Raw genomic sequence first — 24,702 nt, forward strand, 5'->3', positions numbered from 1 at the left:
GGCCTCCTGCTATGAGTCCTCACCGGCTCCTGGCCGCTGCCCTGGGATGTGCACTGATACCTCGAGGGCTGCAGCCTCAACCACAGCAGCATTGCTCTTTCTTTTGCTTGTGGTATTGGGCAGCCCTGGCTTCTGCTCTGTGCTGGCTGAGTGCCCAGGATTGGTGCTTCTGCACCCGGGGTAGGAGTTTTTTTAGGAAAAAATGGGTTTTGTTTGGAGGGAGTGGCAAGTGTCTGTGGCACAGCCTGGCTGGCAGCATGGTGCCATGTACTGCCCGCCTGGCACTGGAAAGAGGAGAGCAGTGTGCTGCCCTGCATGGGGGAAGACTGATGGCTACTTCTTACTCATTGCCTGAGATCTGGAGAGGCTTGGGCCTCCTAGCTTGGCAGATCTGCTGAGGTAACGTGGTGGGATATGCGTCAGCCATTGGGGAAACACTGGTTCTCTCTACCCAAGCGCGCCACAGTGGCTGACGCCATCATCCTCCACTTTGGAGACTGAGAAGCACCTCGCCTGGAGGCCCAAACCCACAAGGATGGCTCCCGTGGGTTACAGCGAGGGCTGCATCCCTCTGCACTGCTGTGGTCCCTATGGGATACTGTCCTGTCCCACAGCTGGGTGGGGATAGAGGCCTCCATTTTGTGGAGAGCTGGGAAGGGATGCAGTCCCCTCAGACGCTCGGCAGCAGCCACGCCTCTTGCAGGCAGGGACTCCTGTTGCCTTGGCACTTCGTGTTGTGTCAATGCAATGAGTGCACTTAAGAGTTTCTTCATCCTTGACGAAAAAGAGTGTTTACATTGGAATAGCAATGACTGCCCCTGGAAGGGTTTCCCTCTCTCTGCCTCCTGCTGCTCCTGAAACTGGAGCCCTGTCGGGTGTGTTGAGTCCAGTTCAGCCTTAGTGCCCGGAGGGACAGGTGGGTAATTCATCCACACCAAAGGGGCCAGGGGTGGAAGGAACTTGTGAAACAAAAAAAAAATTACCTCTAATGAAGAGCTTAGATGTGGAAATTGCGATTAAGAGCCTTAATGAGTCTTGCTCGTAACTCCTACGCCTGTGGGTTGTCTCCCGTGTGGTGCTGGGGATGGCAGCTGCGAGCTGGAGGCCCAGCCATCTGTCTGCTTGCCTGCTGAAAATACATTTCTGTATGCCAGCAATGTAGGAGTCTCTGTTTTGACTAGTGTGTTTACAGTTTGGCTGTAGTAACAAACTACATGTAGTAAATGCTGGTTTTGGTTGTTTTGGGATTGCCAGTGCTTGCTCTCTGACAGAAACACACAATCCCTCCATCTTAGTGGAGGTGGGAACTAAAGAGGAAAGTCTGCGTGGTGGAGAAGGCCCCATACCATCTAAACTGGCATTTCTTATCTGTAATTGCTGGCTTAAAGTGTATTTAGAACAGTGACATCTCACTTTCTGATCGTCACACTGTTGTAAAGATGTTATGGGCCTGCACACACCACACCTTTCCTTTGTGCCTTGCTTTCATGATTGCTCAAGTTGCTGGTTCCTGAATTTGGGTCTGCATCAATATTTAAATAAACTGTTTCCTATAATGCATTTGTTGTACTGGCTTCTTTTCAGCCAAGCTGTCTGCTTTAACATCTGCTGACCCCATATTTTGCAGTCTTGCCCTGAAAATAAGGGGTCTTGGGACAAGGCTGTGCCCCTTTCCTGCGTGATTACAGGCTCGGGAGCCAGGTAGCTGTGGGGGTTAATTACGGATTGCGGGCCTGGCTTCTTAAAGTGCTTAGGCACAAGCAGATGTCTTACGGGATTTTGGAAAAATCCCATTATGTTGCCAGTCTATATCTTTAAGTGCCTTATTATCATTAAATATCTGGGTCCCAGGTGGTCTTCTAGGTACCGTGAGCTCCCTGCCAAACAAGTGTGCTGCTGACATGCAACAGATGGGAAATTATGTAGTGCTGGATCTTTGTCTCCTTTTATTTTTCTCTTGTGGTGGAGAAAACCAAAAATTAGACTTGAAATGCCTTCTTGGGGGAGGGAGGATGGCAGAGCCAGCAATGGGACTCTGCTCATCCAAACGGCCCTGTGCTAGAGGGGAAAAATGGCAAGCGTTGGCCTTTGGTGCTGGACTGCCTGCACATGTAGGGTGGTGTTTGAGGGATGGCGATGGGTATGATGAGCAGCCTGACGTGGTGGGGAACCGCACTGGCAGGGATGGGACTGGCTCTGGTGCATGGGCAGCCGTGGTTGTCAGTGAGATGGCTTTGCCTGATGCTTTTGTTCACGTGGGGTTTAAGCCATCTGTGCTGCTGCATTGCATTGCACTAAGCACGTGCTGCTGCCCAAGTAAATCACTTATCCGCTCTGTGAGGAGTGGTAACTGTCTAACCTCTTTATCTTTTTTTTTTTTTTTTTTTTTTTAACCTTTTTTTTTTTTTTTTTTTTTTTTTTTTTAATGTCCAGCCCTCAGTGCCTCCAGTGCCAAACTACAAGCTTTCCATGTCAATCCCGGAATGGCTTCAGGCAATACAGACCTACATGAAGATGCTGCAGTATCCTTCTCCAGCATGTGGTTTCTGGAGAGAAGGCTGGCTTGTGCCTGGCATGAATTTACAGGGGCTTTACCAAAGCACTAGCTGGTTGCAAGGGCTTGGGATCATCTGGGGGTAAAAGGATGCCTCTAAGGATTTGTGATGGCACCTGCAGTACTGAGCTTGTCACAGCAGTCTTCTAGGAGATGTAATTATCTTTAAATTATACTGAAGAATTTAACTGAAGTGACGGTGGGAGTAGAAATGCTTATTTTGAAGTTGGTTTATGAGGATATTATGATTGGATTGTGATGCCTAGAGAAATAATATGGCATCTTGTCATAAAAGAGACTGACTAAGGGAGGGCTAGTTGTGGCAAACCCTTTCTCCTTCTCCCCTAGCAGCCCCTGTGGGCTCCCTGAGGACTGCCTACATGCTCAGCTTGCAGGGGGTGTTTGTTGCTGGAGTGGGGGACATAAGCAACTGTCCTGACCTGGAGGTAGGCAGGCTTGCTCATGACACAGGAACTGACCAAAGGAATCCTCACTTCCAGATGTCTCACCTTGCCCGGAGAGTTCATCAGAGATGTATGCATCTGTCCAGCCTCCCCATTGCTGCCCCATGCCTAATACCTGACCATTTCCATTGCTGACAGATAATGTTGCGGGAGATGGTTCCTGGCCCAGATGCTGCTCTTCTCTCTGTTTTCCTTTTTTCTAAACTCTCCCTTTTTGTGTGTGCGTGTGTGTGGGGGGAAGTGGTGGGGATGAGAAGTGAATGTAAAGTCCTGGTAAGGATTAAGAAAGGATATGGCTAGCAGCTGGAAGAGCATCCAAAAATAGCCGGCGTGGTTCTCCTGCCACAGAGGAGTGGTTGGGATCAAGGCGGCAGCAGGGGTTGTAGCTGCAGCAGCTGCTGTGGGGAGGGAGGCTGGGGCCAGCCTGTGCTGCGGCGGGATGGCTCATGTCCCTTCTGCGTGTCGCCTGCTTGGGCAGGATGAGAGGCTCAGTGGGGTTGTGATGGAAAGGAGCCCATGTCACACACAGCTCCAAAAATTGTATTATGCTCTCCCCAGTGATTTTGAAACCCTGCACCCTGCTACGTAGCAGGAGCAGGCCTTAGGCACGGGGTTTGGATCTGTATTGAGAAAAGCTTTGAAGTGGGCTGGGGAACAGGGTTTGGGCTTCAGTTGAGGGCTAAAAGAGGCTCTGTGCTTTGTTAAGAGCACTCAGAAAGGGCCACATGAGTTAAGTTTTGAAGGCAGGAGGGAAGCATAGCCTGATTTCTGGAGAATTCTGAACTGTAACTGAAGTTCGTTCAGAGCATCCTGATGTGAACTGGAGTTTTTATTTAGACCATGGTTATACAGCCTGCAGCTGTGCTGTTTATGCCTCCCAAGGTACTCTTTGCCTCCACGGGGTCATCTTTTTCTGCCCTCGTATCACCATCGCAATTTTGCTGGCGTGAGTGTTCTCATGGCTATGTTGGAAACTAGACTGGAAAAAAATATTCAACTGGAAAAACAACCTAGCAAAAGTAAGTGGGTGCTGTCATTTATTTTTGTATTTTATTTTAAATTTTTGATGGGTTGTTGAGAGTGGGGTTTTTTGTTGTGTGTTTTTACTGGATCTGATTTACTGCATTACTGCTTGAACAACTGTGCTCAAGGAGCTGGGAAGAGGCTGCTTTTGGTGCTGCATTGTAGCTTGCACTCCTAGACAAGTGATGCTGAGGTCTGGTTGATGGATGGATGACTGCTGGCATCCTTCATAATGCACATTTCTCCTATGCTCAGAGGGTTAACCAATGGTCTTGAGTTTCACTTAACTGATTGTTTCTGTTTCAAGTGGATTGTATTTTTCAGAGAAAAATTTATATTTCCTATGTATGCACCTGCCATGCTTTTGGTTTACAGGTCACCTCTGAGATGTGTGGCTGTCTGAGTTAAAAATTTACAAAGGAATTAAGTTCTTTCAAACCATGAATGATGTTGATTGGTTTGGGTAGACTATAAAAGGTTTCTCTTGCCCAAGCGGGAGACTTGTTTTCAAACTTGTAACCTAATAGTAGTGGGACCTAGAGGAAAAGAGAATCCATAACCGTCAAATGTCAAATTTAAATGTCATTTTAGACAAACAACCTTTTTGCTTGATATTCCACCTAATGCTGGTTAATATATAAAAAGACAAGTAAAAAAATTGCTTTATTTCATATGCCAGGATTTCATCTCTGAGAGTCAACAGCTTTTACTTCTTGCTTTATGTTTCAGCTGGAAATTGGAACTGAATGTCACCTTTTAAGCATTGTTATTTTTATTGTTTGGCTGTTTGAACTTTCCTTTAACAGACAAAATTCAGATACAATCACACGGGAACACAGTTCTTCGAGATTAGAAAAACCAGACCTCTAAGTGGGTAAGTGTCTCTGGATGTTGTCTAGTGCCCTTGTCCCACATCATGCCAGCTGATCACTTTGGGCATTTAAGCACTGCAGCACCACGGTGTGGGAGGGGTGACTCCTCTGTGCCACAGGTCCTGTGGCAAGGCCAAAACCGTGCACATCGCTGTCTTTGCAAGGATGGTCCCAGCTTGCTGGCTGGTGGCAAATGGACCCAGTGAGTGGAAGAGCTGGCCTTGCTCAGCAGATGCGTGGGAGCTGCATCGCTGCAGGCCAAAGCTCAGTGCGTAGGTCTGGAGAGACTTTCAGTTTTTGCTTGTTTTTATGGAAGCCATGCAAGTCCTGATACTCTGGTTGCGTTGAAGTGCCCTTTGCTGATGGTAGGAAGAAATTAGCTGCACAAAGCGCTGCTGGAATTTTGATGTCTTAGGCACAGTCCTTTCCCCTGGAGGATCACAAAGGACCATTTAAGTCGTGGTCATGTTTCTTCCATTGCCATTCATCTTGCCGTTCCCTCTGTGCAGTGGACTGATATGCCAGTTGGTGATGAGTTATGCAATAGAAGTGCAAACGTCTGCAGAGGGGCTGACAACAGAAAGCTGGGATCCCTTGCGTGTAAGAACTATGTCATACTTAGGACGGTGCTTTAAGAGTACCCAGTAAATTAGAAGGTTGGGGGGGAGAAGATGTTGACAGTATTATGCTTTTATTTTAGGGTGAAATTTAGATAAACAGATTATAATTACTCCTATAGACTGGTCTGTGTCTAGCTCTCCGCGGCTGTTTGTCATTAATCTAATGGCCCATCACTGTAAATTCCAGTTTCCAACCCAGCTCTGCGCTACAGTTTTTCATCTTGCTGACAGCAATCTTTCCCACTTCCTTTCTCTATGTAATGTTCAGTGCACCAGTGGAACTTGTTTAGAAGAAATCTTGTGCCTTGAATGATAGATGGATTTGCAGAAGCTTAAACCAATTTTCAGGCTGGTCACTCATTTTTAGATTTGTCTCATTACCTTTTTTCCAAGGAAGTGAACGATGAAAATGAATTGTGCTCAGCACTTAGCACTTGAAAGGTCGCTGTCCTCTGGGGCTGGATGAAAGTCTGATTTACAAGGACAGTACTTTTTCCTGGAAGGGAACTGATACAGTGCTCACAGCTGGAGAGGTACCTGTGGCTTTGAATCCTCTCCCGAGTGGTACCATTTCCTCTACCTGCTGTAGTGTTTGCTTGGAGACTCACGTCTGACTTCTCTCCTGTTGCTGTTAGGACTTCTGTGAGTGACTTGATATGTGGCTGTCATGGGTTAGACCACTAAATGAATGACAGATGCCCTCTAGCCCCTCTCCCTCCCCAGAGGGGAAGGGAAAGGAAATAAGGCAGAGAGGCTTACAGATTGGAAAAGAAAACTGAAGCAGCTTTAATAAACCAATAGTAGTACTAATAAGGAAAATAATGGAAATGTATATGCGAAGTCGATACCGATCCCAGCTCTCCCTCAATAGCAATTCCCACTGATGCTGCAGAGCAGGCAGCACTGGGGAAGTCCCAGGCCAGGCGGCAGAGGGGAACCGCATATGAGCACTGGATTTGGGAACTCAGGATTGGGATCAAAGGCAGAAGAATGGACTAAGTCCTCCTCAGACACTGGCCACTGAAGAAGAGAGCTTAACCCTGGTGACCCCTCAGACCTGTACTGAATATAATGTATATGGAATGGAATGTTTCTGTTAGTCAGTTTTGGGTCACCTGTCCCAGGAGCATGCTTAGTTGCTCAGATCCTGTTGTACTGCAACAGAGCTTGAGCACTTGCCCCATCTTGGTTTCTCCCAGCTTTGAGAAGGGAAATAACTCACTGATCACCCTGTCATGTTGAGGTGTCTGCCTGAAGGCTTTCAAGTCAGTTCGAATGCTTGGCTGTTGGTACCAGCTGAGGATTTCTCTTGCAGTTGTGCTCGGTGATTTGTTCTCCCACTGCCAGGCTGTTTTCACAAGAGCTGAAAAATTGCCCACACCTGCAAGTTTTTTCCTCAGATGTGTGTTCAACTTTGCAAGAAATCTGCTTCCAGTGTGGTGACAACAGACGTTTTGTTCTGCGGCGACAAGCGCGGCTCTGAGCAGGTTTCTGTGTTGTGAAAGGCCTTGCTTGCTGCAGGACAAGGTTTGTATTTGCAGGTTGATTGGGCAAGATGCTGACTGCCTCCAGTTGCCACTGGGTCTTGAAAGTTGAGGCTGTGATGTAGTAATATTAAACATATTTCCTATTTCATAACATGAGCGCTCAAAGCGAATGAATGCATTATGAGATCTTTGACAGCCTCTCTTCAAGCGAGCTGTGGCCAGACACAAAGAAACTGAGCACTAGATGGAAATTGAATATTCATAAATTCATGTGAAAGTATCCTAACGCAGCTGGAGCATATTAATGAGTTTTTCTTTTATGGAGGGAGTACTAGATATTATAGAGTTTTACTGTCAGCATCGGTGTGATGTATAAGAAAATAAAAATGCATGGCTGGGCTGAGGAAGAAGAGCATAAAATACCTATAAAAGCTTGTACTGTTAAGAGACATGGGCTTTCTCTAGTTTAGTCTTTACAGTCCCTCTTAAGGAAAAGCCACTGTTAGCTATCAGCTTACCTCTAGACTGCCAGACACCCTGTCAATTTGTCTAGACTGCAGATAACACTTTTGAAAATGTTAGATTTCTGTTGGCGTAGCAGTGCGAGTCAGGATGGTGGAAATGTGATCCCGTAAACTCTGTGAGGTGTTCCCGCTGTACTGGCAAACCATCGCTGAAAATGTGACTGTGTCTAACCTTTCCTGAATTTACTTTGTTTGCACAAAATCCAGATTTACAGAGGTAGCTACCTTCACTGTAGGAGTGCTTTGCTAATAGAGTACACAGGTATCCTGACTGGGGATGATGTCCTTCACATAAACTTCGTGATGTACCCTTTTGTACTAGGTAGGTAAAGGGCACCCTGCGGAGTTCAGCTCTGTTGATCCCTGCAATGTGTGTATGTGTGCAATACAAGTGTTTCAGACACCGGCAGAGTTAGTTTTCCGTTTCCTGTGCAGGATTATGCTGGCAAAGCCTATATTACAGCCTTTGTTGGTACAACCAGTTTGATTAAAAAATAGTGCCTTTAACTGAAATAGCCATTCTTTAAAACTTCTAGTCGCAGACCATGTAAGAGCTTTAGGGGAAAACAAAAACATGTATTTCTGGATGTTTAGCAATTCGTGTAACTGTGAATTCGACGCCAACAGGTTTTTATTACTGGCTTTACAAGGAGCAATAAGCCTTCTGCAAACTTCTATTCTAGGATGCAAGCATGAACCATGATGAGTTACCAATATTTTTTTCCTCTGCAGAATATCTGGGAAGGGTGTAGATAGGTGCAGTGTTGTGCTGTTTGCTCCAGTTAGGTACCAGGTGGTCAGTGGGACCTACGACTGAAGCAAAAACTGATATTTGGATAGTTTCTTGGGGCTTTGAGAAATTACAACTCAGGAGCTGCTCAGTGGAGATGGAGACACATTCGGTGACTGCAGATATAATGGATAATCAATCGCAGTAAAAGAGCATGATAGAAGCAGTCACGTGGGAATGATACAAGCAAATAACAGCGAAGGGATGAAGGAAAATAATGCTGTTTCAACACACCATGTTATTAAGGAACCTTGATGGGGCTGTAAAGAAAAATGGGCTTCTAGCATTTCCAGACGATAGGCTGCAGAAGGCATTCGAACATCTGCTTCTCTCTCGCACAAAGGGAGAAGGTTACAGATACGAGGCTGTGTTCAGCATGTGGTATGAGTGTTTTTGCCATTGAAACAAACTGGTTTTGGGAAGATTCACAAGAGCAGTAACTGCTCTGCTGTTTTATCTTCTTTCATTCCTGTAGGTGCCTTTCACTTCTCTCTTGGCTTTGGCTAAAACTGTTAAGATCCTTGGGGAAAACTTGGGAGAGGAGATTTTATGGACCTTACGCAAGTACAGGGGCCTGGGGAAGGAAAAGGACACTCACAGATCTTACCCAAGTCTGTAGTTGTCTTTCTGGTGAAGGTAATAGGCAGCCTCTCCTCCTGAATACGATAATTTCTGAAGTGACTCCAGCGTGGTGGGTGCCAGCGGGCAAGATCCTCCAGTTTTGGGCATGCTGAGAGGTTTGAGGCTTTTTCTATCCTGTGTATGAAACTGGATCCCATAATGAAAAATCTTGGGAGCAAAAGTAATTCATGGTTCCCGTGAGATGTCTGCAGATGCTGCCATTTTAAAGAGAGAACATCTTAAAGAGGCAAACCCAACCCTTCCTGTGGGCTCTCTCTTACTGCAGAAAGTAAGGGAGATAATCCAGGTGGGCTTCTGAAAACATGGAAAGAAATCTGAGTGCTGTGGAGCACCTGTGCTCACTGGCATCTGTGGAGAGAGTGGCTTTGAGCTAGTTCCCAGCTATCCATGATATGAGATTGTAAAGTACTGCATTAGCCATACATGTGGAATCTTTTCGGATAACTGTAAAGATTTAAAGAAAATGCCAGAAACAAACCTTCTTCAGGTGTGGAATCAAAGTGCTTGATGTTGATTTTTTAATTATTTTCCATCTTCATTCACAAGTTTTGCTGTACAGACTTCATGGTTATGACTAACATCTGACACAGCCTGTTAAGAATTTATGAATGAAAGAAAACAGGGAGGGGACAGGTCAAAGTGCACTTCTAAGGAGTTATTTTCAAATGAGCAGGATGCTCCGTCGCTCATCCTAGACCACTTAGAGAACTGACAAGCAACCTGCCAACCATTAATACTTCTGTTAGTTAGTGGGGGGAGGGTGGGTGCTCTTATTGAAAACTGGTGAAGGCAAAGATGTCAGCCTTTAAAATAAATAAGGGAAAAGATAAGTCTAGGAACTTCTTGAGTTTGTCTCCAGTTTTAGGGTGAGAGATGGGCAATATGAATTTAGTTTGGCACAGTTTGTTTCTGATAATCTCCTACGAGAATGTAAGAGCTTTTGCCAGGGAGAAGTTGTGGATATGGGAACTCTTTGCTTTAGCATGGCTTTTGGCAGCCTCCACATAAGGCAGGGACCTTGAGTCTAAATAAAACTATTTAACATAAGGACTCAACCTGATGGAAAGCAGGGCTTAGAAAGTGTTACTTAATCAATAGTTTGTTCTTGCGTAGCAGAGTTTGTCAGTTGAGGTGTGCAATCTCTAGCCCAGGTCAATGCTTTTTCATTAACAGCATGGATAAGACTAATTGTTGGCTAATGTATGTGCTTTGCAGTCCAGGCTGGACAAGGTGACAAGGCTTTGCAAGGTGGAATTGGAATTCAGAGTGATTTGGGGATTCAGACTGATTTTGTAGGGTAAGAGAAAGCTGGATTGGAACAAATAGGGTAAGTAAGGGCAAGTGCAGACAAGATCTTTGGGAATAACCAGCTCTGGGAAGACACAGTGGAGAACAGAAGGCTGGTTTTGCAAAGAAAGAGCTGGTCTTAATGAAACAAACAAACTGAAACCAACACCCCTACCCCCCTCCCCAAAACCAAACGACTCGCCCCCCCTCCCCCCCAAGAAAAAAAAAAACCATGATTAAAAAACCCCAAAGCACTGTGTGGGTCACTAGGAAAAGAGCCAACAACACACTGGGTCAGTAGAAAAAAATGTACCGAGAGTTGATTCACAAGGAAATTGATCTGTTGTATTGTGGTGTGGTGGGCTTAGCTGAGGGACTGTGAGATATGGGTCGGCTGAAGACAGTCTAAAAGGAAAACAGCAAACATTGCCCAAGGTCTAGAAAACATGACCTAAGGGGGAGGCTGTGGGGTGAGGGAGAGATTTTTTTTTTTTTTTTTTTTTAAAAAGCCCCCAGAGAACTCACAGGAAAAAAAAAAATCATTTACCCAGGAGAGGGTAGATTAGAGTTTGTTGTATATAGAAATGTCTATTGCAAGAGGAGAGATAATAAATGGTCTCTGTGCCCACCACGGATAGCGGAAAGAGCTTCTGATTTAAATTGCAAAAGAGGAAGGATTTAGTTTAAACATTAGGGGATCTTTCTAGATGCAAGGTTAAGTAGAGGATAGATTAACTAGTAGGTTCCCGAGTCCTTGAGAAACCAGTTAAACGTAGGTTGGAAAATTATCTATGAGGAGTGATTCGGGTTTATCTTACGCTACCTTGGGCAGAGCAGTGGCTTGGGCATTCTCCAAAGGCTCTGCTTCCAAGACAAGCACCGGGTTTAAGGCCGTGCTGTGGCTCAAGCTTGTTAAAAGCAGAAGAAAAACTCTTGCTGACCTTGCTGTAAACACAGAAAAAGGAACCTCTTTGCAGAGCATTCCCCAGGACCCTGGGTTGGGTGTGTGTGAGGGTGTGACCTGTCCTGTGGGCGCGGGTAGGCGCCAGTTCTCTAGTCATCGGTGATGCCTCCTGACCTTGGCAGGTGATGCCTCCTTGCACAGATTCTCACTTCTGCCATGGTCTGGAGGCTGGGGCAGTCTCTGAGTGGCCAGGTTGGGGATGGCTGCCGAGCTTCTGCTGGAGCTCCTGAATCTGGATGCATAGAGCAGGAGGTGGGACAGGAGGGCTTCCCATGGTCCCTTCTGAGCCCAGCTCTCTGGTGCTACGTAAAAGGAAGGGAGGGCTGACGCCTGCATCAGAAGGGACAGCTGCGATACTTGTGCGCTAGCAGGCAGCGTATTTTTAAGCAAGCAAAATGCCTTTTCTGTTCGATTTAAATCTGTTTTAATAACCTTACAGCATCCTGGAGATCAGCGCTTCAGAACCAATCCCTCTGTGGCTTATAAACAGAGTGCATGCTGAATGCAACTTAGTGTTTAAATAATGCAGGTGTTGCTGTGACAGATAAGTAGGCAGTGATTTGACTGCTCATTTAGGCCAGTCACTTTGAAGATGGCTGTGGAGCCATTAATGGTTATCTCTGTGCTTACAACACCTTGAAATCGTGACAGCACTGAGCTTATAAAAGCAGGTGTTAGGAGACCTGACGCTGCACATAGCGATGAGGCAGCTCCAGTGTGGCTGCTCTGTTTGCCTCCCGACAGCAAGGTCAGTGTAGGTGTAGACCTGAGGAGGAGATGCTGGCCCTGTCCGTCAGACCATGCTAACCAGGAGTACACCACACTAAATGGCTTGAAGCTAAATAGCTTTACAACTTGAGCTTTCTCCTGCGTCCGATGCACATTGGTAATCTGCTGTGACTTTTTTTTTTTTAACTCCCCTGGAGATGGAAGGTAGGAAATTCAGCAGATCGTCTGGTTCATGACACCTCGCATGTGTCATCCACTTGTAACACTTCTCTGGATGGAGACGGGGCTGCTGTTGGAGCCAGCACTGAGGAGCCGCTCTGGGGGATGAAGGGGCTCCATTGTGCAGCCTCCCTGGGGCTGCTCCCTGCTTCCAGCAGTGGGGTTTCTGTGACTGATTGTGAGTGTGTAGGAGGTGGGCTAACTCTTTTGTCTTCTGTGCTGCAAGAAGAGTGTAAAGAGTGGTTGTTTACAAATGAAAAGATAATTTCCAACTTGGATGAATAGGATGCAGAATGACTGTGACAGGCTGTAATAGCAGTGGAAGCTGTATTGCCATTTGCACTCGATACAAGGTTTAAAATGCATGAGGTGGGTGAATTAGAAAAAGAGACTCTGATGGTTTCAGATACATATTTTCATCATCTCTAATACAAATATTCTTATCATTTAATATCATGTTTCATTAGGGTAGGAATCTGTTTACAAAGCTCTTATCAGGGAAAGGATATGGATAGAGAAGACTTCAAAATAGAAGTTACCCTTTGGTTTGTTGTTTAGCTTTTTTGTTTGCATGTGTGTCATTGAATATGACTCTTTTTTTTAACTCTTCCTTTTTAAAATCTTCCAGTATTTTTTTTTTAAGCTTTCTAGGATTTCAGGACCTGCTTGTGGAAGGGAATATGATACCTAATTGGTTGATTGTTCATTGTCAGTCTGGCATGACAGCTTTCTCAGCTGAGCTTAAAATTATGTTGCTTGTTTGTTGTCACAGTGTCCCTGTCAGCTCTACTCCCAAAACAGAGTCCAGATTGTAACTAAACCTTGTGAACTTGCAAGATCCTGGGCATGCATAGTTTCCTGCACTCCTGCAGGAAATCCTATGTTTTTTATCACTTTTCCAGCCCGCAGGACGTGGGGAGCAGCAGCAAGATGAGAGCTCAGCTTGCAGTGGTGTAAGGTGTCAGTGTCAGTAGAGCTTTCTGCAGAGCAGGCTTCAGTAAAAAGGCATTAAATTAATTTTTTCCACCTATAGTTCCAGGCTCAGGGAAGCATTTGTAGCTTTCATGGGGTTATCATGTAACCATCTTCCCTGTTTTTTTTTCTAAAGGAGAGCCAGGGTTATTTTAAAAATAAGCTAAACTTAGTGCTGCCGTGGAAGCTTTTATGATTGCCAGCAGCTCAGCAGGGCTTTGTGTTACAGTCTGGAGTAATGCTGGTGGAGTTACTGGGAGAGCAAAGAGGACTACATTCCTCCAGCCCATCTTCGGAGGCTGGAAGGCACTGGGATGCCAAACACACATTTTAAAAATATTTTCTTTTCTTCAGTAATCTTCCAGCAGTCAACAGGGCTCTGGCAAGTTACTGAAAAGGAGGCTCAAATTCACCAGCGCTTGCTGAGATAACAACTGGAGGCACCTGGCTCTTGGCATACGAGAGGCCCCTTTGATTCTCGTCAACTGCTGCAACTGAGAAGACTGAAAACTTTTTTTTTGTTTCTGTCCTAGGTTAATGGAGACAGCAAAAGAAATGACCAGGGAATCATTACCTATCAAATGCCTTGAAGCAGTTATCCTGGGGATGTATCCTTTCACATGCCTGTGATGTTTTCCACTGCAGTGCTGTTTAATATTTTGCCCTTCCTGGATGGTGTTTGTGATGGTCACAGCCAAAGGTGAGTACCAGCAGCTCGGGGAACCGCCGTGGTATTGATCAACAGGTGGGGCTTGTCAGTCGGGCTTTGGGTGCCGGGTGCTCAGTTCACAAGTGTGGCCATGCTGACTCTGCCTTCTGCCCTGGTAATCTGTGTCATGTCAGGATCTGACCCAAAGTGCCTACATAAGTATCTGTCTGCACAGTCCTCGTTTTCTTTGTTAGTATTTCTCTGCTGGTTATTTTGGAAGTATGATAACACCCGAGGGACACAGCTTCTGTCCTATGTTTGTCTACTGTTTACATGGTAAAGCAATGTTAATTTTTGTCTCTCTGTTATGCTTTGTGCAGAAGCGTGTATTATAAACACTTCAGCTTTACCTTAACATAATGCTTGCTTCCTATTCAGAAAAAAAACCCAAAACCAAGACTGTTTTCATTTAGAGACTGACTTGATTCTTGACCCTCTTGTGCTGTCACCGCTAAGTCTACCTGCATCCTCCTAAACACTAGAGGAGAGCGAGGCAGGGTTCTATGCCGGCTGCGTCTGGCCACAACTGGTCAAATTCGATTTAAAACAAAACAAAAACCCAACCCAAAATACACGCCGAAGCAAACCAGCTTCTGGCGTGTCTCTGCGGCGTTTTCCTTGCTGCTGCTGCCCCCTCTCGTGGGAGAAGGAGCCGGCAGAACCCGGCAGGTAGTGCTCGGTGTTTGAGTCTCCCGAGAGGGGTGGGAAGGGGACGTGGGCTGAGCAGCGAGTGGTGTGTGAGGCTCGTTGCCAGATGCGGCTCCCGCTGTGCTGGGAGGTCTGTGGTGTGCACAGGCTCCCCGTGTGCCAGGTGTGGGCTTCAGGTCTGAGTCCCAAGCGTGGCTCTGGCCTCTTCCCCTGCAAATGCTGGAAGGGTCTGCATGCAGCCAGAGGGAGGAGGGTCCAGGGGGCTTGATGTTGGCAGGAGACTCAAATCGATGTCCTCCCAGAAACAGAAATGCTGTCAGTAGACCTATTGTACTTGCCCTTGTGTGAGGGTTGTGTCCCAAACGATCTGGGGGTGCAAGAGATGGGGGAAATAATCCCCAGGTGGAGTAGATGCTGCTCTGCACTGTGTGGCTTCTAGTGCTATGTTGCTAGCACTGAACTGATTATTCCACATACTCTGCGAGCAAAGGGTGAACATACTTGTGGTGTACAGATGACAGCAATAACCTAAAAGTATTCTTGCGCATCTAAAAGTTTTGACCGTTTCATTTTCATTTGGGAAGGGGGGGGGGGGTTGTTCAAATTTTTTTTTTGACCAAGGCAGGAAGCAAAATAGTTGAAAGCTATAGTTTATACTGTTTGGTGTAATCTGAAATTTCTTTGGGCTTTTAAGATTTGGATGACTCTCTCTTTAGATGCTAGGAATTTTTGTTTGTTTTGTTTTTTAATTGAGATTACCTCATGAGAGGGCTTAAGCAGGGGATGGTATGGGACAAGCTTGCCTTCCTATGACTTGTTGTATTGGAAGTCTTCTGTGTGAGAACAGGGACTGTCTGCAGAGTGGTGGTGCAGTAATAGATGCATTACAGTTTAAAAGATCCATGCAATGCAAAACCTAAGTATTTTTCTTGAGGTATGGGTCCACAAAGAGTGTAGCAGTGATGAGCAGGTGGGCCATCTGAATATGTGTGCTTTGAAAGTGGTGGGTATGAAGCCTATGCCTTATGGGGCTGTGTTGCATGTGCACCATGTGGGTTTTTGGGAGGCATCTTTGGAATGGCACGTGAGGAAGTTTGCTGTTTTTTCTCAGCCATGAGAATCTGATTTTCAGCATTGCTCTCTGGATAAAGACATGGTGAGGCCAGCAGCTGCAGCTTGTGGAGACTAGTGATGAGTGGTGTCCCGCAAGGATTGGTACAGGGACCAGTGTTGTTTAACATCTTTGTTGGGGGCATGGACAGTGGGATAGAGTGCACCCTCAGCAAATTTGCTGACGCCAAACTGTGGAGTGGCTGACATGCTGGAGGGAAGGAATACCGTCCAGAGGGACCTCAACAGGCTTGAGAGGTGGACATATGCCAACCTCATGAAGTTCAACAAGGCCAAGTGTAAGGTCCTGCACCTAGGTGGAGGAAATCTCAAGCCGGGCGGAGAGCAGATTAGGAGCAGCCCTGAGGAGAAGGGCTTGGGCATGTTAGTTGATGAGAGGCCCAGCAAGAGCCAGCAGTGTGCACTTTCAGCCCAGAAAGCAAACCGTGTCCTAGGTTGCATGAAAAGGAGTGTGACCAGCAGGTCAAGGGAGATAATTCTCCCCCTCTATTCTTCTCTAGTGAGGCCCCACCTGGAGTACTGCATCCAGGTCTGGAGCCCACAGTACAAAAAGGACATGGATCTGCTGGAGCGGGTCCAGAGGAGGGCCATGAAGATGATCAGAGGGCTGGAGCACCTCTGCCATGAGGACAGCCTGAGGGAGCTGGGGTTATTCAGCTTGGAGAAGAGGAGGCTCTGGGGTGACCTAACAGGAGCCTTCCAGTACATGAAAGGGGCCTTCAGGAAGGCTGAAGAAGGGCTTTTTATGGGGGCCTGTAGTGGTAGGGGAAGGGGCAATGGCCTGAAACTGCAAGAGGATAGATTTAGATTAGATATAACAAAAAAATTCTTCACTGCGAGGGTGGTGAAGCACTGGAACAGGTTGCCCAAGGAGGTTGTAGATGCCCCATTCCTGGAAGTGTTCAAGGCCAGGCTGGATGGGGCTTTGAGCAACCTGGTCTAGTGAAAGAGGGATGTCCCTGCCCACAGCAAGGGCTTGGAACTAGATGATCTTTAAGGTCCCTTCCAACCTTAACCATTCTATGATTCATTTTATGATTCTATGACTTGCTTTCCAGGTGCACCTACCCTCTCCTGAGTGTCAAACCAATGCCTCCACTTACGCCTGAGCTGAGCATCACTGTGTGATGTGAAGGGAAACCTCTGTTTCCCTTCTCTATGTCTGGAAATAAGGTACTGCTTGTAATTTGCGTGCTGGCAGACTTTACCGTGTTGCTTGGATACCAAAAAGAGCGCAGCCCGCGACAGCAGACCCTCGGCGTGAGCCTTCATTCAAAGGCCGACTCGCACAGAGCAGCTTAGCGAGATGTCATTTTAATTGAGCTGCTTGCTGGCTCGTGCAATTGCCTTTTACTGTGTGACTTCTTATAAAACGCTTCTGTAATCCCTCTTGGTGAAGAATTAAGTTTTGCATAATTGCCTTCGTGCTAGATTTTGAAGCATTTTTATAGGGCGATGAGTTAAAACACCGAGCTACCCTGTCTGCATGCGCGAAGGGAGCAGCTGATGCGAGGTGACTGAAAGCTTGTACAGATTTTCCAGTATTATTTTGCAGCAATCTGAACAGCTCTTCTTCTCTGTGTAGCTGTCTGAACTGGCTTCATATCTCTCTGCTTACATGGTCTGCTGTCAGTGCCTAACCAGAGGCATTCCTCCTGCTTGTCTTCCCCAGGGCGTTTCTCAGCTCAGTTGTAAATCAGCCGAGTAATGGTGCGTTCAGCCCATTCTTCCTGAGCAAGGCTCCAAATGACATGTGCTCAAGAAAAGCAACAGTAAACCAAGGAGCACCTGGGGAATTTTATCTGTGTTGTATTCGCTTTATTAAAACGAGGAGAGCGAAATATTGGAGGAGAGGGAAGCGGCACAGTGCATCCATCCTCAGGGAGTCTCACAGGGTGGGTCTGTGTCGGGTGAACATAATTTAGTCCTGTTGCCTCTCACAGTTCATATGAGGTAAAAGTCAGACCCATGCAAGGTATTAGACCTCCCCCTGTCCAATAATATCATTAAATGAGGATGAGAGCAGAAGTGCCTCAGGAGGGAGAAATTATTAAATAGCTTCTGTGCTATGCTTCTGCGCATTTAATCAGTGGATGATGTTTATCACTGCTGGAGACCTGGGCCCATCATGTTCCTCCTACCTAGCAGGTAGATCCCTGGGCTGGGAGCAAGTGGTGGGGAGAGTTCCTTGCAGTCACTGCAGTATATTGGTGTCCTTGGAGTGCCCCTCTTTGTCTCCTCTGTGCTTGTACACAGCTCTACCCACTCGCTAACTGAAATATGGGCAAGGAGGATTGTGCTGAGTATCTACAGACCCTCTTGTATCTGGGAAGAGCTGGGAGAGAGCTTTTAATTGCTTCCATTGTCATGGTCTAATATTAAGCTTGTCAACTTTACAGCCAGGCACTGGGGAACACACTTCTCACAAAGGATGCTGGCCTGGCAGTCCTGCTTTGGGAGGCTGAGCCAGCTGCTCGAGCCATTCCTTTGTGGGCACTGGAGCTGCTGAAGGGAATCTGAGCTCTCTGTGCATACAACATCCAGATGTGGGTTTAGTAGCACTCTGCCTTGCAGTAAGCAATCCCAAACCTGGGATCTTGGCAATCCTGGAGCCTATGGGAAATAGCGTCTGACTCCAGGCTGTGGTTGGAAACTTCTCTAAGTGTTTACTGCTGGTGGTTGGAAGCCCTTTGACATTGCGAGCAGTTACTCGGTTGCTCAGAAAAATAGCTCTTCTGTTTTTACTGAAGCCTCATCTAGCAATTTTGAAGCGTGAGGTTTGCTTTTCCCCAGCTCCACCTCCTCATTCTGAGCTAGCGGCTTTCAGCATTGCTAGTGTAAATAAAGCTGCCTCCTCACTCCTGCTCTTCTCAGCCTTCTCACATCTCCTCACACCCTGTGACACAGCCTGCTGTGATGGCTCGGGGTGCCTGCTCATGCTTCCCCAGCCCTTGTGAGTGGCAGGAGAGGAGGGGACCAGACACACTGTGATTTTTCTGTGCTCATCTTGACCAGACTTCAGCAAAACCCATCCTTGCTGGGATCGTAGACATGAAGCATTGCAATGTCATCTTGTCTGATTTAAATAAGGGAGAGTTTGAAACAAATGAATTGATTGGCACAAGCAGTGCAATGGACACTTGCTCAATATCGGCTTCACCTGGCTTTCCCTTTTTTATCTTTGGTTTGCAAGGTGGAGTGGGACTTGTAGCGGTGACACCAGAAGATGTCTGGCATGATGCTGAGTCTTCTTGTAGGTGGAGGAGAAGCACTTGTGAGTCTGGGCACTGGGACAGCTGTGGATGCTTAGAGCTGCTCAGGCGTGAGCTTTGGTGGGCTGGGCTGGTCAAACAATTGATGCTGGCACTTGTATCTGAAACCCCAGCGTGCCTGGGTTTGTTTCAGGCTCCTGCTGGCTCTGCAAGGCCTTGGTGCACTGTCTTATGTTTGGGCTTTTCAGCTTTGGGGCTCTGAAGAGGAGGGCCTTTGCAAGTCCCTTGCCCATCTCTGCAGGTCTGGGTCCCTGTTGGTGCTGCAGGGAGGGGCCATGGTGCAGGGATGGCACTCGTCTCCTCACCTGCTGCCAGCACACCCCTTGCACAGTTGCTGCCTCTCAGCTTGGCAAAGGCATGGAGTTGTGGTTTTTTTCCCCCAGATAAACTTCTGTTGAAGCAGGTTTAGACACAGGGCAGTTGAGGTCCTCGAAGCGTGTCCCCTTGCTTTAAGTGCTGCAGTTCCTCTTGGTGGCAAGTAACCTGTGCTCAGCTAGCCAGCTGCTGTCTGGTGGGTGCTGACAGCTGCTAAGACCTAGTTCCAGAAATGTTTGAAGCCTGAAGCCACAGTGCTGGCATGTGGAAAGCTTCTGCTCTGATTATTTATTAATTTTTTAAAAAAAAGGCAAGGGAGACCTTTTTTCCCAAAAGTTGCTGCTGGCAAATAAGCAAGGTGAAGGACTTCAAGTTTCTCTTCTGGCTGGGAACTGCTCTGTACTCTGCAGTAGGGGCACCTGTGTAGAGAAGGGTCTGTATTCATGGGTAAGATGCTAGGAATTCTTTGTGGGATGTTTCTGATACTAGAGTTCGCCATGGGGTGGAGAAAAAAGAAACAAAATCTGAACCACAGAAGAGCATTGGTTGAGCCATTGTGTGAGTATGCACATTTAAAGAAAACCCATCCAAATGGTTTCTGCTCCAGAGCTTTAAAACTAAGGGGTTCACTTAGCTAACACCTTAACTAATTCTCCCTTTCTCTTTTGAAGTGACTAAGGATGCTACTCCTTGTTTGCCTCGCTGCCTAGGAAGACACAAGTGGTGGCCAGAGTGCAAGTTTTGAGTCCCAAGTCTCGCTTATATTTGAATCTTGGATCTGAATGTGTCCCAGGTCCTCAGGCTAGGTTGTGTGTGAGCCTGGGACTATGGGAAGCACAACAACCTGCAGCTCAGAAGGTAATGCACTTGTGTTGACTTGCAGATTTGTAGGAGCTGCATGCCAGCATGGGAAATCTGGCTCTTGCTGCAGGCTGCCAGCAGTATTTTTGTGCTTAGGAAACCTTACTTGTTAACAGAGCTGCCCTGGTTTACCCCCAATGGCCTGTCACTGCCAAAGTGTATTATGTGCTTTGGGCCCAATTCTTCTCGCACTCCTTTGACCCAGACCTGTCTCTTTCAAAATCAGCCTCCTGGGGTATGAGGGCAGTTGCCCAATAAACGCAGCACTGGCTCCAAGCATTATTGTCTCTCTGGGATGGAAGAAATTGAAGGGCTAGTATGGGGCTGCAGAAGAGCTGAGAGTCAGGGTGGGCAGGATTTTGGAATCTCTGAGGCATGGGGACATGCTGTACCAACCCGTTCCTGTGAGACCCTGATGGAGCTCCAGGTATTGTCCTTGTGCATTTCCTGGGTGTGGAGGAAGAGGAGGGATATTGGAGCAGGAGATGGCCAGCCAGAAGCTTAGTGTCCCTCCTGTGTGATCTCCAAGGAGATCAGCATCCTTCAGTGCTTTGTTTGTGGGGTTGTTTGGTTTTGGGTTTTTTTTGCTACTTTGATTTACATGAAGAGCTGAGATTGTGAGGCCACCAAGCTTTCGTTACAGCTGCTTTTGCTCTCTCCTGCTTTGTGCTGCTTCTCTATTGTGGCACATAATTTACTCCCTGACACTCTATCCTGCAGTTACAGTCTCAGCTCAGAAGTGTGATTACAGCTGCGGCATTGCTGGGTCGTTGCCTTTTGTTTGCCACAGTACAGCTCTCCTTGGGCAGAGCAGGAAGAAAAAGGAATAATAATGATGCAGGGATGGAAGGAAAGATCTGACATGCCTTTCCAGCCCGTTTGCTGTGTATTTCATCTCGGGTGGGGACTCTCATTAACTAGTCACTCAGAAGAAGCAACCTGTACCTAAAGGTTAATTTCCGCAGCAGTTATTGCTGGCTTATTTGATGGTGTATAATTTCTGTCCTGAAAAGATTCTTTTATTCCTACCTAGTATTTAATGAGATTAAATTGCAACTTCTCTGAGACCTCGTGGCAGAAGTGTGTATGTGTGGCAGGTGGCCACCAAAGCTTTGTGTGGACTTAATAGAAAGGCACTCAGAGAGCAGAGAGAAAACCCTTTCATAATGAGGGGGAAAAATAGTGGTGATGTTTGAAAGCTTCATAGGTGTTAATAAAAGATACTGCTTTTTCAGTTACACAGAATGATAAATACAATGGGCTTCTGCAAGAATCTTGTCTGTGGGACACAAATTATTGTAACATGACTTTGATGTATACAGGATTCCCCTTTTAAGGCCTGGAGTAAGGTGACCTTTTAAATCAGGTGGCTGTTGGGCTGAGTTTTCCAGTTGATACAACAGTGCTGGGCCCCATTCTGACCTTGCAGTGTATTTATGGTCTTTAATTCTATCGATGGTGTGGGGTTTTTCCTTGGAGAGGCTAGTCCTAATGTGACAGTGATCCAGCAAGACCACTGGAGGCAATAGAGCTATTTCTGTTCTGTGTCAGTGTAGTTGATACCAGGGTGAGCTTTGACAATTGCCGCAGGGTGCTTGTGTTTGGTGTAGGTGGGGCAGCAGATGGGCAGAGGTGGGTGCAGGTAGCCTTGGCTGGGCGAGGGCTTGTGTGTGTGGTAGAGAGGTTTGCACTCAGCTTTGCATGCTTGTCCAGACTTGCTGTCAAGCAGATTTTGAAGTGCACCACGAGCTGGGCCCATAGTGTTGTCTGTTCCAATACCCCTTAATACGTTTTCTCCAGATGGCTAAAGCTGATGGCATCTAGCTCTGTGTGCAGTTAAATGTGTTTTGACACATTTGAAACAAAAAAGCTTCCCTGTGGCTCTTCTGAAAGATTTTTGCCAATGTGTTTTTCTTGCATTTTTTTTTCCTGTACAGAGGCTTAACTCTTTGCTCTTGACCTCAAATTCTGGGCAGTTAGGGCATCTCTTACTGGTTGGTTTCAGTGTTCACCTGGAGGGCAAAACTTTGCCTATCAAGTGTCAGGTGGGTGAAGAATCCCCTTGAGAAAACACTTCAGAGACACATGAGAGCCACTGACTGCTTTTCTTGCATCCCTGTAGAGAAGTGAAATGTGGGGTGTGAATGGGCGGGGTCAGCGTCCCAGGGAGTTGCACTGAGGTGTCAGGCTGAACAGAACCAGAACCAAGCCCAGATTGTGGTTTACAGTATTGGTACAAAGGCTTTTTTTCTTCTCAGTTGCGCAGCAGTGTTGGGCAGCCATGCTATGCAGACAGGGAAGGAAGGCTGGCCACAGTAACATCCCAGGGCATCTCGGCTGTGCAGTGGCTCTTGTTTCGCTGCTGTTAAAGACCTGCTTTTTGGGCACGGGCTAGGAGGAGAGGATGCTGGAGATCCCCGGAGCAGGACCTTGGTCTGAGCCAGTTCCAGTAGCTCCAGTGGGAACTGACCCTGCTCTGTCTTTCAGGCTGCCCTGAGGCTATCCTGGCAGCGCTGCCCCTGGGGCCCGTCAGTTTTGTAGTGGCACTGACCGTGTCTGCCTCTGGGGATTGCTCTGAGCTTACAGCACGTGCTTCTGGCTGGAGTAACCCCAGCCTGAAGCATCTTGCTGTAGCCTTTTCTGGTCATCCCTCCTTCGTTCCTCAGGCACGGCTGGGGAGTCTTAGCTGCTGAGGGGAAGGGCACCTGCTGTCCCTGGGGGGCTGGGTGTCAGCACATAGAGCCAGGGTGGGTTTCAGCTGTCTGGGGATTAGCAGCAGGGAGCAGCGTGCGACGTAGGTGCTGACGCAAACCCACATGCGTGAGGGAATCTCAGTCTCTCCTCCCCCAGGCACAAGCCAACAGCCTCCTGAGATGAGCAGGACCTGTGCATAGTTCCCCTGTGAGATCATCTACTACGCTGTTATGGAGCTTGGCCCCAGTCTCTGCACGTGGTGCATTTGAAGTGGCCAGCCAGTGATTCAGGGGATATGTTTTGCTTTTAGTAGTGTTTGTTCCTGACAGTATCTCTGTGCTTATCTAGTTAACTTTCTGCCTGAGAGCTTTTTTTTCTTCATCTCAGTGATGCCTTACAAGGGTAACATGCAAAAACACTCTTGTATGAGGAGTGGCCATGCCAAGGGCCAGTTTACAGATGGCAAGGCAGTCTGTCACACTGGAGAGGAGTAAATTCAGATGTTTTTGTACTGTTTGAAGATGTGGGAAAACGAGGATCAGTAACCTGAGTTGTACCAAGCTCCAGTGTGAAACAGAGGGAAACTGTTACCTTTTAGGAGCGTGCAAGTTTGATGTTGGTATCAGATGGGGGAGTTCCCACAGATCTTGAAAGAGTGGTCTCTCTTCTGGGGTGCTGACCCAAACACTGTGGTGCTTTTTTCCTGTCCCTCCAAGCATGGATAAGAGTTAAACCCTTCTCTGCCTGAACCATGGCATCTCATTCTCCAAGCGGTGAAATGAGGTTTGGCAGCATTGACTATTTCTGGGACACAGTGAGAATAAATTTGTAAGAAAGCACTTGCCCTGGCAGTTAAAAAAAACCAAACCATGCTAAAGATGTCTTACAGGTGTAAGAGTGCATGCTCCCTTTTCAGCACTGTTGTTGCCTTGACGCAGTGCATGCCAGATACTTAACGAATGGGCAGCCCTCTGTGGAACGATTCCCCATCAGCTTTAAAACCCACTTCTCAGGGAACTATTTTCATCATGTGGTGCTCGGGATTTACTGCAACGGCCGGTACGGCTCGCTGGGCATGAGCAGGCGATCAGATCTGATGGACAAACCTCTAACTTACCGAACTCTTAGCGACCTCATCTTTGAATTTGAAGACTCCTATAAAAAGTACTTGCATTCAGTCAAAAAAGTAAAAATTGGATTATATGTCCCACATGAGCCGCACAGCTTTCAGCCCATTGAGTGGAAGCAGCTGGTCCTCAACGTATCCAAAATGATGCGCACAGAAGTCAGGAAAGAGCTGGAGAAATTTGCCAGGGATATGAGGATGAAGGTAGGTCTACGTGCTGGGGCGGTGGACTCGGAGGCAGGGGTACCTTGTCCCATCCTGCCGAGATTGGTCTTGCTCCGTGTCAGCAGATACGCCCTCACCTGGGCTTAAGGTGGTGTCAGGTGGGCTGGCGGTGTATTACATCTATCTTGGTGGTTCTCCCGCAGGATTTGGTGTGTTTTCAGGCCCTTATAGCTATTTTTCAGCTGAAGGACCTCTCTTTGAGCCTGGGAAACACTCAAACCCCTTGTCCCATCCTGCCGAGATTGGTCTTGCTCCGTGTCAGCAGATACGCCCTCACCTGAGATTAAGGTGGTGTCAGGTGGGCTGGAGGTGTATTACATCTATCTTGGTGGTTCTCCCGCAGGATTTGGTGTGTTTTCAGGCCCTTATAGCTATTTTTCAGCTGAAGGACCTCTCTTTGAGCCTGGGAAACACTCAAACCATACTTGTCCCTGCCTGTCAAGGAGCTATGGCCCAGTTTGCTTTTCTCACTGCCTACAGAAGAAGGTGGCTGGGAAGAACCAGCATGGCTGGTCCTGGGTAGGGCTCTCTGCCTTGCACCTGAGCTGCAGGGTGTGCTGTGGGACAGCCGTAC

At 47.1% G+C, this 24,702-nt stretch overlaps 1 protein-coding gene across 1 annotated transcript in view; it reads left to right on the top strand.

The window, feature by feature from the left end:
* Positions 1-2,439: 2,439 nt before the first annotated feature.
* Positions 2,440-24,702, top strand: part of VASH2 (vasohibin 2) — a 30,489-nt gene continuing 8,226 nt past the window's right edge. Inside the window, exons 1-4 of the mRNA XM_009872500.1 lie at positions 2,440-2,522; positions 4,859-4,915; positions 13,681-13,755; positions 23,726-24,107. Of these exons, the coding sequence (XP_009870802.1) occupies positions 2,470-2,522; positions 4,859-4,915; positions 13,681-13,755; positions 23,726-24,107 (567 nt within the window). The 5' untranslated portion in view covers positions 2,440-2,469. The remainder of the gene's footprint in view (positions 2,523-4,858; positions 4,916-13,680; positions 13,756-23,725; positions 24,108-24,702) is intronic.

This window comes from Apaloderma vittatum, unplaced genomic scaffold (assembly GCF_000703405.1).
Source record: "Apaloderma vittatum isolate BGI_N311 unplaced genomic scaffold, ASM70340v1 scaffold7817, whole genome shotgun sequence".
Classification (NCBI taxonomy): domain Eukaryota; kingdom Metazoa; phylum Chordata; class Aves; order Trogoniformes; family Trogonidae; genus Apaloderma; species Apaloderma vittatum.